At 45.7% G+C, this 15174-nt stretch overlaps 1 protein-coding gene across 8 annotated transcripts in view; it reads right to left on the reverse strand.

The window, feature by feature from the left end:
- DPF3 (double PHD fingers 3) overlaps window positions 1-14416 on the reverse strand; it is a 166814-nt gene extending 152398 nt beyond the window's left edge. For 7 of the 8 annotated variants that reach the window (XR_010440400.1, XR_010440399.1, XM_064713768.1 and 4 more), the window contains exon 1: window positions 14348-14416. Coding sequence is in view for 6 of the 8 variants with exons in the window: in XM_064713768.1 (XP_064569838.1) it covers window positions 14348-14379 (32 nt within the window). In the remaining 2 variants the exon portion in view is untranslated. Of the gene's footprint in view, window positions 1-4047; window positions 4064-14347 lie in introns of those variants that run through there. The other variant, XM_064713767.1, reaches the window with a different exon arrangement.
- Window positions 14417-15174: the final 758 nt, after the last annotated feature.

Consider the following 15174-nt stretch of genomic DNA (forward strand, 5'->3'; position numbering starts at 1 on the left):
CCTATCATATGCATTGGGAGAAAGAAGAAAACAGCACTAGTACGTAAAGCAGCCTCCAGATTCCTGAAGTGCCATCCTCTTACATTGTGTAGTATCATAGTATTAGACAACTTGTCACACAGGCTTTAAAGGGCTACTTGATTTAACGAGAGAGAGATGAATTTGCTCACAGAACTCCACTCTGAAGAACCAGTGACTAGCAGGAAATTGATAGATGAAATAGAAAAAAATTACCAACTCTACTTCAAGTTCTCCACTGTCTTGCACTTCATGTGGTCCTTTACATCTGGGCAAAGTGAATGTGTAACACTTCCAAACCAGAGAAGCAGTAATTTAAACTCACTTCCACTGCATTAGGCAGTGGAATCAGGTCCTCTCTTACAAGCAAAATGTCCATGACAATGAACGATGAGTAAAATACAGGCTGTGTAATTCCACTTGTTCTGGAAAGCAGTCAATTTAGAAAGGTTACCAAAAGACAGCAGCAAAAATCTGCCCCTGAACTCCCAACATCTCAAGCCATAGCCTTGTCAATAGTACACAGGGTGCAAAAGATTATGGCCAGCTCAGGCCATTAGTTTCCTTTCTGGGCAGGAATCCCAGCATAACAGATACTTATGCATATTCTGTCCTCATTTTATCTAATTACAAATATCTCTCTAGGGATGGGGAGGGGAGAAGAGGTTTGATCACACAATTTTAGGTCACTTATGCAAGGTCTTGCTGGGATATGCATTGATCCAAAGACTGCTATATTTTAAAAGTTCCCAGAGTCCTATAGTAAGAAAAAAAAAATATATGTATCATTTTTTCCTAATTCTATGAGTTTGTGAAACTGACCAGTAGAAAATGCTTGAATCACATACTGCTATAAATCAGTAAGGGGCATATGGAAATGTTCACAATGCAAGGACATTGATTAATAAACAATACCATGTTTTCCTAAACACCATGTGTAAATACATTCTTTCTTTCCTATATTATACCAAATATATGTATATATATGTGTTTACTACATACAGTTTTCTCTGAATAAGATCAAGAATGCTGAAGAAAAATGGAATAAGGTGATTTTAAAAAATCAACTTTATGTTGCTCTTTTGGATTTCTACTCAATGGTTGCAACTGGTGAAAGATGCAACATTGTTTCACACTGATGAAATCTTAAAATTTAGACACCATTGAATTAAGTAAAACAACTTGGTATTAAACAGAATCACCCTGGCTCTCCCTATATCCACACAGCATAAGTCTTCTGCAGTCCAAGAATAGGTACAAAATTGAACAGTACTCATCACCATCACAAAGCACCTCAAACCTGTTCCTTAAGCATGGGAGCAGCAGAACACAGCAGAACATCGGGAATTTGTTTTAGAGAAAAATGCAAGAATTGTTTGAAACTCATATGGAAAGACTGGGGAAGTTATTGGCTGAATAATTTCCTTGGAAAAGGACATCAGAATTAAACAGACACCCTCCACAAGCAGAAAACAGTAGTTACAGAATTTTAAAAATGGATCTTAAAGGTCAGGAAGTATAGATGGAATTGCCAAAGTCAAGAGTTATAACTTGCAAAAGCTTCTAAAAAACAGCAATATTCTTCATGCATCAAAATAAAACAAACAAAGTAAGTTCAGCTGGTTTGCAGTTAGAATGGTACATAGATTAAATACAATACAGGTACAAGCATAGAACTAAAGGAATGCTGTGCTTCTCTGGAATGACTGCCATGGAAGCCACAATGACATTTGTGCAGTCATGGCATAAATTCTGAATCATCTCTGCCCAAGAACTTCGACATGAAACCATACATCTACTAGCAAGTTCTTAAAACAGATACTGCACATCATGGTTGCTACTATATTACCAGAATATAACAAGCAAAATAAGATACTCATTCTTAACTGTTATAGAACACAAGCCTTGGGAATTATTTCAGAAAGGCCAACTGAGCTAGAGTTTACTAACACACAGTTTTTCAAGTGCAAAACAATCAAGAACAGTCTTGAATAAGGAAATGACAAAGATGCAAAATTGATACCTTGTCACAGAGTAACTTGACATCTTGCTTCCATAAGATACTTCTTAGCTATTTGGACTTCTAGAGAATGTTTCATACAGTAGTATATGAGAAATTACTGAAAAAGTAGAAGATCAGAATTATTGAAAGCATGGTGAGAAGACTGAAAAACTACAGAAAGAGGGTTGAACACAGAGACAGTGCTGATGAGAAGTTACTTCTGGAGCTCTGGGAGCTGAAATCAGTATTTCCATTAATGGCCTTGGCACAAAAAGTGTGTGTGTTGAGAAAAGCTAGCCACTTACATAAGCTGAAGGGACACCAAGGAAATTAAAAGCATCAGACAAGAAGAATTGGATGGAGTAAATTCAGTATAAATTTCACTTAATAACTTGCAGATCATCATCTCAACGACAGCTGAAAGGACAGAAGAAGAAACACAACAGTATTAGTCTACCACAAGATAACTACGAACCAGCAGCACAACCACAAACAAATGCAAAAGCAAGGTTTTCCCAGAAGAGGTGAAAAAGAAAGTTATTGTAGGGGGCAAAACCACGCGGAACAAAGTACAACTCTGTCTACTCACTCTCAAGAAAGTTGAATGTGAGTAATCCAAGCTGGAGTAGAGACAACAAAGACAATAAATACTTCAGCGACCAAAAGAAAGGAAAAGATAGCACAGACAGTCTAGTATATCAAAACAAAGACTGACAGGGCTTATAATAGTGTTGCACAAATGTACAAGTCATAGTGGAGAGAAAGACATGGAGGGAGGAATAGTATTTAAACTAACAACTCCATGCTGGCACCAGAACAAATGGGAATAAACCGGTCACAAGTAGGGCTAGGCTAGGGATTAAAATGCTATTTCCAGCCACCAGAGCAGTGGGTTCTGGAACCCTCCCAAGAGGAGTAATGGGAACAAATAGTCCAAGTGGGGATTTAAGACAAGGACTTTTCAGTTTATGAAAGAGATTATCTGACATGGTACCAGAGAACTGGACATAAGACCCAGGAACCCTTCTTTAAACCTAGATTTCCATTAACTGAGCCACTGTGGTCAATTTGGTCTTTGTCTGCTTGTCTGAAAGTGCCCACACAGGACCCAATTAGTGGCAACTAGGATGGCAGCCTTTATGATACAGGTACCTATGGAAACAGAACCAGGCTCACCCATACGCTCAAGAGAAAAAGCATAGACTCTTGCTTTAATAGGCACTCTAGCCCAACCTGACCTTTGATCATAGCACAACATGCAAGGAAAAATGTTCAAGGCACCCGTGGCCCCTTAGGTGCTTTGCCAAGGGACCACTAGTGCCAGCATCCAAACCGTTCTTGCAGAGCCGGGTGCAGAACTCCCTTCAGAGGCAGCCTACATCAAACCCCGGGGCTGAGCATCTCCCAGGCACTCCAGCCTCTGAGAACTCACTGCCCTTTCATGAAATCCTGTTAGTCAAGTACTCAAAGAACTCTGCACTGCAGGTGCTGCCTGGAACAACCACACAAGAACTACTGGCCAGCTTAACGAGGCCTTTTGGATGAGCAAAATTAAAACCCAAGGGAGGCAAAATGACAGAAGGCAAAAGAAATATCCAGGCTTAGCAGAATCTCCTCACACTAAGATGGAAATTTTCATGCAGCTTTGGGCCCTGTTGTAAAAAGCAGTACTTATAAAGACAAAAGCAATAGGTCAAACTCCTACAGCTCTGAAAATAGATGCATTGGAGGGAAAAAACCTGACAGGTCCTGATTGATAACCATGCTTGAGGGAAGATGCTCAAGGAAAACTGCAGTAAAGGCTGCAGGGAGTTACTTCTTCAAGACCCTGCTGCAGCAGAAAAGGCACATGTGGCTGCTAGAGCAGGAGATGGACATGGTTAATTGACTGGGAAAGTTTAGCAGAGATGAAATTAATGCAAAGAGCTCAGAGCCCAGGCGTGCAATTCCGTTACCAAGGGACGGAATTCGGCTGGAATTGCAATCCATTTTCAGGCCAGAGCCTTTCCCAAAGGCAGAGTGCTCACCCCTCATCCATTCCTCTTCTTCTGTTTTGAGGGGGGCATGGAGGAGAAGGTAGCTAAAAACAGCAGCCTGGGAAATACATTGTCCTTTGAGGGCCAGCCAGGTTTCAGCTTTGCATGATGAGTGTGTTTTGCAGTGAGGAATTCAGAAGACGTGTCCGGAGTCAGCCTCTTCTAACCCTAGAACTTTGTGGATAAGTTAGTTGTGGAAACAAAACAAGAAAGTTAATAACAGGGGAGAAGAGAATTTACTTTCAGATCTCAGCAGAATGTGTACCTGAACCAGATATGTTTGCAATCTGGTCAGATGAGAATGCCAGGAGTTAGTTACTGTGGAATTGCAGCAACAACACATAAAAATATAAATTCAAACAACTATTTTTTTCAAGTAAAGCTGACTGCAGGAGAAGATAGGAAAGATACAAACACAATCCACAGACAGATGACACAGATGATCTTACACAGTGATGTGCTGCCAACATTTGGATAAGCAGCACCCACCACTCTATTCCTTTCAGCTGGTGTCTCCTTTTCCTCGGTAAGGGAGGACTAGATCTGGGAACTTCTTAATTTCCTCTGCCATTTTAACAAAGGGGCTTCAAATACACAGACTTACAAGCAGCCATGTAAAACTGTTCTTGCACCAATGACTTTGATATCATACTGAACACACTGGTGCACAGCATTTATGTTTTGAAATGCAAAAGTAGTTGCCACTTGGTTCATTTCCATGGTAAAGTCTTTGCATCCCAAGTATGCCTTTATCAGCTCTGGTCATAAATCACTGCCATTAAGGATGGTATAACTATAATTTTTGGTGAACTTCTTCCATCAGAACCAGGCAGGCAGTCTAACCTCACTTTCCTACTCCTCAGTTTGGTCATGAAAGTGCTAACAAGGAAAGATTCCCACTCACCTTCAAAACATCACTCTTATGCTCAACACCAAAAGCAAAGCAGCGTTGAGTCAATGGTTGATGGTGTGACTAGTGTGACCATCACCAAGTCAGACAGCGCGTGCCATTCTTCCCACAGAATAATGGAGGAAATTACACCACAAAAGGGACTATGATGCTTAATTAAAGCATGATTATAAAGCATTCTTCTGGCACAAAAGTGACACATACTTTACATTGCAAATAACATCCTATTTCTAATTATTTCATGCTGGAATCTCCTGAAATCCTCATTGTAGGATATGCAAAGAGGAAATTCCAGGTGGGAGAAATTTGATACAGTCGCTTTCTGCTCAGTTTGAAGAAATTTCACTTGGTAGAGCTATTCACAGAAGGCCAAGCTAGACTTTTGCAGGTAAAGAGAGACCCTCCTTTAGACCTGTGTTTATACATAAGAAGTTAACTCAATTTTAGCAACATTCCATCTAGTCAGGCTGAGAAGAGAAGTCACTAGAGTTAAACCTAACTGTGACAATGAGTTCATGACTTACCTATGTCACAAGACAAGTCAGAGGGCAGATTTAATTTAGTAGGCACTCATCTGCCATGCTGCACCCACAAAACAAAGCTGCTCTCCCTGTGCATAGAGGCAAGTCACTGAAATGAGTCTTGCTCCAAGACAGCCCCAAAATGCATCACCTCATAATCCCCATCCACCTCCAAAACACTCAGGTAGATCATAGAGAGTCCATCCTTCCAGTCCAGAAGCCATTAAAGCCTCCCTTCCTCATCCTGTATGAGGGACCTGAAACAAATCTTTCATTTTGGGAAATGACTCAGGAAAAGCATGTGAGGAAGCAGAGCAACAAACAACACATAAGGTAGATATAAATCCAGATAAAGTATTATAATCATTAAAGGGTTGCTGCTCCCTGAAGGTTGGCAAAACGAAGAGAGTTAATTAAAAGCAATCTCCACACAGTGCTGAGCCAGCCTGCCCTGATAAATCAGCAGCCAGGACTGTGCTCATAGAGGTCAATGGGGGAAAGAGGTTGGGAGGCAGGGGGAAGCAAGGAGAAGATAAAACATTAGCTGAGACTACTGACAAAAACAAATTGAATCTGGTGACAGAAAAGGGAGAAGAGTTTTCACCGTATTTCCCCCATCAACACTGTTTTGTTAGATTTCGACCTCAGGAATGCCTTTTTGTCACCAAAATAACACCAGTAACCTGACTGAGTTCCCATTCATTTGCATCAGCACAGGAGGAGAAAGAAGCAAGAAGCCTTTGTGGCCCCATCCTGCCTGTGGAGGCATTAACATCACTTTCATCCATATGCCATTAGATCACTGAAGGATAATATCACCAGCATTAACAGAAACATCAGTTTTGGAGAAGCAGATCCTAAAAAATTAAAGGATTAGTCAGATATGATGAAGCAGTAGAAATTCCCATCACCAACCCTCCCCCATCACATCTCCCAGGCCTCTTAATTTGTACTACCCCAGCTATAAAAAGGTACTGATCTCTGAATTAAAATTGTGATCATGATTTAATCCACATTTCACATCAATAGGTATATGTTAATTAACTAAAAACTTTGAGAATAAACAATCACTAGAAAACACAAAAACCTACAGTCTTCAAAGCAGCTTTTAGCAGTTCAGAAAAAGAAGGCAAATACAACCAGGGTAACCTTGTAGACACAAGTGGGTTCATGATATAATTGCTGATATTGGACACTGTGTAGTGATTTTTCTGAACACTCAGGACAGCAGCCTCACACACAATGCTCACCAAAGGAGTTTAGCAGTAAAATAGCTTCATGAGCCACAGTTTCCATTATTCTTTATTCAAACTGCACAGGTTTTAAAGTAATCATAAAAATAAAATGTATTTGTCCCCATCATTGACAAAACACAGTCTTTCAGGAAACAATATTGAGACCAAAATACTTGAGCAGTCACAAATCCATGGGTTACTTTCTTCAAAACTGTTCTTGAAATGGAAGTGGAATGAAATATAGACATGACTTTTCCCTTGAAGAAATAATACTAACTTTGTGTCGCGACAATAAGTTTATTTTTCACAGTGTTCACTGAATAGTGAATTATCTGGGCTATAAGTCCAGCCATTATGATTTTTCTCCCAACTCTTTGAGTAGTCACATTAGGTTGTGGATCCAGAGGAATACTGGAAACTACAAAGTTGCTAGAAGCAGACCAAAAACTTCAGAAGCCTATGACACAAAGCGTTGAACTGATGTTCACTTACTCTTCCAAAACATGAAAAGCACCCAAAACATTTTCAAGAGGGAATTTTGTTCCAACAGCCATAATCTATCTTCCTGTGGCTCTCACGAAGCCAAGTCAAAGCATAAAAGCAGCATAAGCGCTGTACTTTGCATTTTGGCAGAAGTAGCATGCCCGCATCTGATCAGATCAAATCAGCCCTGCCAGATGATGCAGTAGGGCAGGCTGAAATTAACCAACTCAGGGCATGGCCTTATTTCACTGCTCTGCACCTGATTTTCTTTGCACTGTCCAACCTATCTAGATTTTTGAGAACTAAAAGGCAGGAAGCATTAAACCACGTGTTGGTAGAAAAGTTAGCACAATGTCTTAACAAAAGCTTTGTATATTGTACCACAAGCAGGAATCTGAGCAAAACCAAGGGAGAGAAACTAAGTTACATAGAGTTCCTTTCTTTTGCATACTAAAATTTCATACATGTTACTGTTGGAATTTTACACTCAGTTATGAAAATTATCAGAAAGCAAGTAGAAAGTTATCAGACTAATAGAACTCACGGTTTTGTATGAATGGAGAGATGATCCTCAGGTTGGATCAGTTTTGTCACAACAGGCTGTGACATTGAATATCACTTCCAGCCTTTCTCACCAGAAGAACACTGACGTAGTCAGTGTCCCCACTAACACCTGAGCAGGAGACTCTCTCCCAGCTACAGCTCAGCAGGACATGAAATTAATGCAGCAGGATTTGGCAAGCACACGCTGCTGATCACAGCCACCTAGTGCACACTCATCAGTCCCTCCCCTGCTCTTGCTGCTCCACTGGTTCCCTGTGCAGCCTCCCCTCAGACAAGGCTGGAGTGCCAGGAAAACCTTCCATGCGGCTGGATCGTGGCTCTGACCGCACCCAGCTCAGGCAGCTAACCTGGAAACTGAGACACGTGCTGCCATACTGCTGCTATTCCCCTCCTGCAGAGGATGCTGCTGGGAGAGGGGAATCTGCCAGCAGCTGTTGGGACACTGCTTTATTCTTTTCTGAGACATCTGCTGGGAATCTGTGGTTAAAATATGCTCTGCTGGGAAATAAACCATATATAACAATAATTTTTAAAAGTATCATGCTTTGAATAATTTACGCTATTAAAGATAAATAAAGATTTTAAATTTTCAGTATTCAAGCATTCACTTACAATATTTGTGTTACATGTCACTCAGTTTAGACAGTGAAAACACACTGTGCAGTTCTCTTCTTTCTTTGGAAATAAGAAAGAAGAAAACCACTTTCTGCTTCTCATGCTCTTGTCCAGCATATAGGGGTTGTTCCACAAACTGTAGAGAAATTTAAAAAAAAAGAAACACTTCCATCTGAAAATTTTTGGGTTTGAAAAAGAAAAGTATTCCTAAGCTATGATTCCTTTTAGATTTTGTTGATGAGACAGCTTTCCCTTTAAGAAACAAACCAGTGTAAAAACTGAGACCTGCACTAAGGAAGTGATTAACACTCCTCAGTCTCTGCATCCTGGGCAAAATTGCCAGGCAAAGCCAGAAGAGCAGCACAGTCCTAATGAAGCCCTCAGAACAGGCCTCAAGCAACTCCGCCTTGGTGCTGCCTGTCTGCACATGGGAGTATGTCACCCCAGACAGGGAAACCTCAGATCAGAGGTTGGTCTCTCCAAGGGAAAAAAACATCAACTCCCGGAACAGATTCATTCCACTCCTACAAGTCCGCAGGGATAAACAATACAGGAATGGTTCTTGCTCAAGGCAACATCACATACAGACAACACAGTGATGAGCCCAGAATAAATACCAAGATTGTAAAATTGATCTACTGAGCAAAGAAATTCAGCTGTGACATGAAAGACAAACCAGAGTGAGAAAATTCCAGATTTGGCAAATTACAATGCTAAAAGAAGGTTTATTCACAGCCGGTGGGGGCTTTGGAACGCCTCATTTCAGGACAGAAGAGGTACAGCCAACTGTCATAAGCTGTAGAAGACAGACATACAAGATGGACAAAGTCTGCTCTTGAGAGCAACCTTCAAATACCATCCTTCCAGTTTTAGGAAAGCAGAGCAGGAAATCAATTTTCATTAGGCTCCACAAAGGATGAGCCACACGACCTTCGCCGTGACTCAGACTGACACAGATCCCACTTTGTCCTGCGTACCTGACATCTGCGTCAAGTATTCCTGCTTGGACACTGGGAATCCTGTCTAATCGCTACCATGCATCCAGCCCATTGGACAAGTGCTTACCTTGAAATTATAACACCCTCCAAGAAATCATACCTTTAGGCCTCTGTATCACAACCCAGATAGTTCAATATTGCTTTCACACACCAGAAATAATATGTTTTAAAAACTTTTTCTTCAGTGGCCATTTTGAGATACAGCCTCCATCCATCCACACATCTAGACAGACTGTGAAAGACTGAAAGACCAACAAAACAAAATTACAAAAGCACTGCAACAACTAATCATGCATAAGCGACTGGTGGAATCAGACATAACACTGTAACAAGCAACATGCCATTTATCAGAGCCTCTCATTTTCAAAACCAGCGTATCCTCAGGTCTTCTTAACTTTCCTTTTCTATCTTCCAATGACTTTGGTTTTACGCTTACATTTCCTTGTGTAAACACAGTAACATTCATCCTATTTTCTCTGAAAGCTGCTGCTGAGATATTAGAAAATACGGTTTTCATGTGGACAACAGTTTTGATTTGAAGTGTGTCACATTAGGGCTCATTTATGTTTTTAAGTAACATCAGAGCCACACTGGAATTGCTGTAGAGATTTTGGTACATGGTTTAACATGCCCAACAAACCCTGCTCTGTCAAGCAGAAGAAAATTCCCTTTTGCAAGGCCGCATTAAAATCACCTCCACAACACTTGTAAACAATGAACTGGCAACCTAACTGTCTGTCCATTTTATTGCTTCCACCTGCTGAAAGCAGCACAGCACATTACACTTTCACTTCAATATTAAAAATCAGTAACCAGATGCTTATGCAACAATGTCCACAAAAAAAAAAAAAAAAAAAATCAGTCTTCATCAGCACTTAATCAGGACATAGGGCTGTTTAAGGGATATGTAATGGGATACAGGACCTTCAGTTAAGAGTCTCCACCCTGAGTTCAAGCCAGAGTTATCACTAATGAAATACTCTTGCCATACAAGACCCCAAGACCCAGACTGGGCTCTTGCCAATGTGAAACAGAGATGTGAACACAGACCACTTCTTCACAGGTGTCTCATGACAGGAATTCATCATCACAAGCAAGGTCATTTGGCAGCCCAAAGGTTGGAGTTGGCTGTCAAGGCAATTTTATCTGAGAAGGTACTGCAAATGGAAACCTAACTGCTGCTGTGTGTTTGCAGTGGGAATGCAGAGACAGAACAGGCCTGGTAGATCAGCTCTATGCTGTAGATCTAGCACTGAGCACACAAATATGTGATGATCTGCTCCCCAAACGCCTGGCAGAGAATAAGTGATCCCAAGTCCGCCAAAGTTATCCAACAATGCAGTCAGCATGGAAGTGAGCTTACCTAGCAGCTGAGCCTGAGTTGGCTTATTTTGTCCCAGAGGCTGCCCTGAGCAAAAAGGAGAGCACTGGCACTGCCAAACTGCTGGGAGGCAGCAGCCCTCTGGTGAGGGCCATACCGCATGGGGGGGCGCACGCGCTAAAATGGCAACAACCTAACCTATGTTCCATTTAGTGTGTTTAACTGACAACCTGAAATAAAAGTCATTTGTGGGAGTAAAGACAGAGAAGGGGTGGGAGGAAACCAGCTCTGCTTCTAGACAAGACTGTGTAAATTACAAGGTCTTAATTACATTAAGTGCATTATGGTACCATATGCACATCACTAATAAGGCAGAGATGGAGGAAATTGGACTAAATGCTAAAACTGGAAGTTGAATGCCTGCATTCTAGACTTCATCTTTTAGAGAGATTCTGAACCACTTTGTCCTAGTTTAGCCATCCATAAAACAAAGGCAATAATCCTTTCTTCACAGGGGCGTTGAGAGGTTTAATTAATTAATGTTTACAAAGTCCACTGAGATTTCTGACTGACATTTGAAATAATTCAGAACACTTTCTAAATGCATTTGTTTCTTCTACTGCACCACTCAAATGTCTTCATATTAAAATATCCAAAGCAGAAGAAGATAGAAACAAAAAATATGGAAATACACACACAAACTAGTGGGGGAAAAAACCAGCAACAACAACTTCAGCACTTCGAATCCACTTCTGTCCCGTCAAAGCTGTCAGAATACTGCCATTTCTACAGATGAAGAAGCATGTGCTTGTCCAAACACCTGCTATCTTTACCTTGCAGATCTGTTAAACTTAGATATTTTGTCTATAGCACCATGCTGGTAAACAACAAGCTAATAAATGGCAGAAATAACAGGCAGTCATGTCAGGTTGACTGGTTCACCAGAGGAAGTGAAGGGGAGGAAAGCAAAGGGAAGAAAGCACCAAAAGAGAACCAGAAAGTGACAGAGAAAGAGGCAAGTTGGGTAGGGAAAAACCAATCATTAATAAGGGACTCCACGCACTGAGCTGCTCTATGGAATGCATTCCCACAGATGCTCAGGTACTGGAATACATTATTCAGAGAGACTAGTCTAGCATGAACAAGGCCACATGTGTGTCCAAGTGCCAGAGACAAACTGAATATTGGACACTCTTAAACGCACAAGAGCACACAAGGAGCTGCTTGATACCTGAGTCCGGATTTCTCAGTCCCTACATTGTCCCCCATTTCGGAGCAAAACCTTTGTGTGGCCGGTTTCTGTAGGGGGCGTTTGTGGGTTCTGAGATACAATCAAAACGCAGACAGAGGAAATGCAAATGTCATTCAGCTCCCGTTCATTGTCAGGAAGGACACATGAGGATAAAACACTGTGCACTGCATCCCTCCCCTATTATGTGTCCTACTGCTTTTGTCCTAATTTATCCCATGCATAATTTATTTACATGTGTATTGTTTCCCGATCAGCAACTTTAAAGAATAAGTGAAAATTATAAAATGTTTTATTAAACAAGTTGTCAACAAAATTACAGATGGTGTCAGACAGCCAGTACCAATTCTGCTTCCTCCACATAGCCTCAGTACTTTAAAAGGCACACAGAGAAAAGCGAAACCAGCACTTGATGTCTATTGTTTCCTCCTCTCACACCCCCCAGGGGCGAGGGGAGGAGAAGGGAGCTAATTATAAATGGCCTCATCCTGTCCTCCCCGACTTTCGCAGCGGCGGGATCGGGCCCCGATTCATTTCGGCACAAGCGGCCCTTCGGCAGGACCCGCCGCGGCTGCCGGGAGCCCCACGGTGCCACGAAGTGCGAGGCGAGGCGGCAAGGTCCCGTCCGGGCGGGGCGGGGGCCGCGGCCGCTCCTGGGAGCTCCCCGCCGTCCCCAGAGGCCACCGAGCCCGGGCTTCCCCGCTGCCGGCAGCAGCCGCGAACGGCGCACACGCCGCGGGGCTCCGTGCCCAGGTGCAGAGCCCGGCGGTGCGGCCCCGGGTGCGCTGCCGGAGCCCGGGCAGCGCCCGGCGGCCGGGAGGGGCACGGGGAGAAATCGCTGTCGCCTGCACAAGCGTCAAACCTGCCGTCGAACGGGGGGGGAACGCTGCCTGTGCCGCGCGGTTTTCGGAGAGCGTTCGGTCCCTCGGCACCCACCCATGAGGACGCTCGCACTTCTCTGACTAACCCTCTGCAACTGAGCTCCCCTGTCCCCTCGGATTTTTATATCCGAGAAGGCGAGTAAATGAAAGCAAGGGTTTTTCTGCCAGGACGGAGCAGGAGAGCTGATAAACATGTCAGCACCCCTTCCCAGCTCGAGGCTTTCCTTTCGCTCCGGATCGCAGAGAGACAGCGGCAGAAATCCCAGGAAAAACCTTCAAGTGTTTTTCCAACTAAAGCCGGAGAGACTCGAGTAGGTAAAAAAAGAGAAAAAAAAAAAAACCCTCGCAGCCCTAATTTCATCTCACAAAACTCAAAGGTATAAAAACACCCACTCAGCGCAGCCAGAAAGTGCAAGCGAAGCGTCACCGCCAGGTACTCTGCTTCCCTGCTTTACTAGCAAGAGCGCTGCCCCCGTTAGCAGGGAAGTCGTTTGAAAAAGGTTAAGATAGCTCCGCTCCCCACATACGGTGCCAAATCCCACTCTCCCTAATGCCTTCGGGGATTAGCGGCGTGCGCTGCAGACCACAAGGAAAATAAAGGACGCGATCCAGAAGACTACAACCGGCTCCCGCGGTGCCCCTCAGAAATCAGCCTTATTTCCAGATCGGGAACCCCGGAATACCTCCGCAGCACAAGTATCTGCCCCCTCCCTCTCTCAAACCGTGGTCAGACCCCGTCCGTACAGCCCTCGGCGGCTTGTGCCCGCTCTCAAGATGGAAACACAATCAACTCTCTTTGCCACTTTGAAAAGCGAAAGCCTGTCATATGCAAAACAGATCTCCGGACTTCCTGCCCAAAATCAGCGACCGGCAGTCCCGAGTCATTCATTTCACCCAAGTCTGCTTCCCTGCCTCGCCTCCTCGCTCCCTCTCTGGCACGAGCGCCGAGGCGCACCTGCAGAGCCCCCGCCGCCCCGCTTTCCGACCGCCCAGCCGAGAAGCGAGGGGGGTTGCTTCGTCAAGACATCCCAACTCCCCAAAGATTTGCGGAGGCAACTCCGAGCCGCGGTGAGAGCGCGGAGGCACCGCGCACCGAGCGCCCCCGCGGGCCGGTCCGTGCCCCGCCGGGCGCGGTGGCGGGGCCAGCCCGCCGGGGCAGCGGGGGCAGGACGCTGTCAAGTGCGCGCACCCCCGCGGGACGCGGCCGCCGCCGACCCCGCGCCGAGCCCCGGGAGCGCCGGGCAGGCTCCCCGCCGCCGCCCCCCGGCCCGCCGCCCCCGGCCCGCGCCCGGGCGCCAATTAACCCAACAATTTTTTCCTCGTTAATTTCGGCGCGAGCGGCGGGGATGTGTTGCACAAAAAACGAGCGAGTCGCTGGGGCAGAAAGGAGGGCGGGAGGAGGGACTCGCCGAGAGGCTGCCGGCACCCGGCTCCGGCTGGCAGCCGGCGCCGGAAAGGCGCCTTTTTTCATATTTAAACCACGCGGAATATGTACATTTTTGATTCCTACTTACGCTTTCAGGGGGTTGTGAATGACAGTCGCCATTTTGCTACAATGTAACAGAATATTGTGTCTCGGAGTTCTAAAGGTTCGCTCAGGGGAAGCGGCCAGCCAATGGCAGCGCGGCATACCGGCCTGCTGGCCAATGGCGCGGCGGGGGCGGGGCCGGGGCGCTGCTAGTTATTAGGGGAGCTGTCAAAGCCCAGAGGTCACTCCCTCTCCCTGGAACTGGCGGCGAGCAGGTCTTAAAGGGGCAGCGCCGCCGCCGGGGCCGCCGCTGCGCCGGGAAGCACCCCGGGCTCCAGCGCGGCACTTCCCTGCCGTGCTCCGGCCCCATCTCGAACGCGCCGTGCCGGAAGGGGGGAAGCCGGGCTCGCTCCTCGTCCCCCCGCACCGCCGCCGCTGCGCCCCCCGTTTCCCAGGCGGCTTGCCCCGCCGGGGGAAGAGCCCGCTCGCTCCGCACGCCGCCCGGCAGCGTCCCTCCCGCGCCGCTTCACTTTCTGCACAGCCGCGCTCCCCGCCAGGTCTCCGTGAGCCGCCGGTTCTGGCAGCAGCTTCAGGGCAGCGCCGCTCCCCCTCCCCCAGGAATTTCCCTCTCCCTGTCAGTCATCCCGGCCCGCAGCCCCTGCGCCCTTACATAACGCGCGGCGGCCGGACCGCCCGGCCGGCCCTGCACAGCCCCGCTCCTCTCTCCCACAGAGCAACTTCTGGCGCGCCGGGAGCCGGGCCCCCGCCTCCGGCCGGCACAGGGAGCCGCGGGGGGAAGAGCCCTGAGCCGCGTTTCACCGGACATGCAGCCCTGCGATGAGACACAGGGCGGAGGCTAGACCCCGAAGCGCG

Source organism: Zonotrichia leucophrys, chromosome 5, assembly GCF_028769735.1.
Source record: "Zonotrichia leucophrys gambelii isolate GWCS_2022_RI chromosome 5, RI_Zleu_2.0, whole genome shotgun sequence".
In the NCBI taxonomy this organism is placed as follows: domain Eukaryota; kingdom Metazoa; phylum Chordata; class Aves; order Passeriformes; family Passerellidae; genus Zonotrichia; species Zonotrichia leucophrys.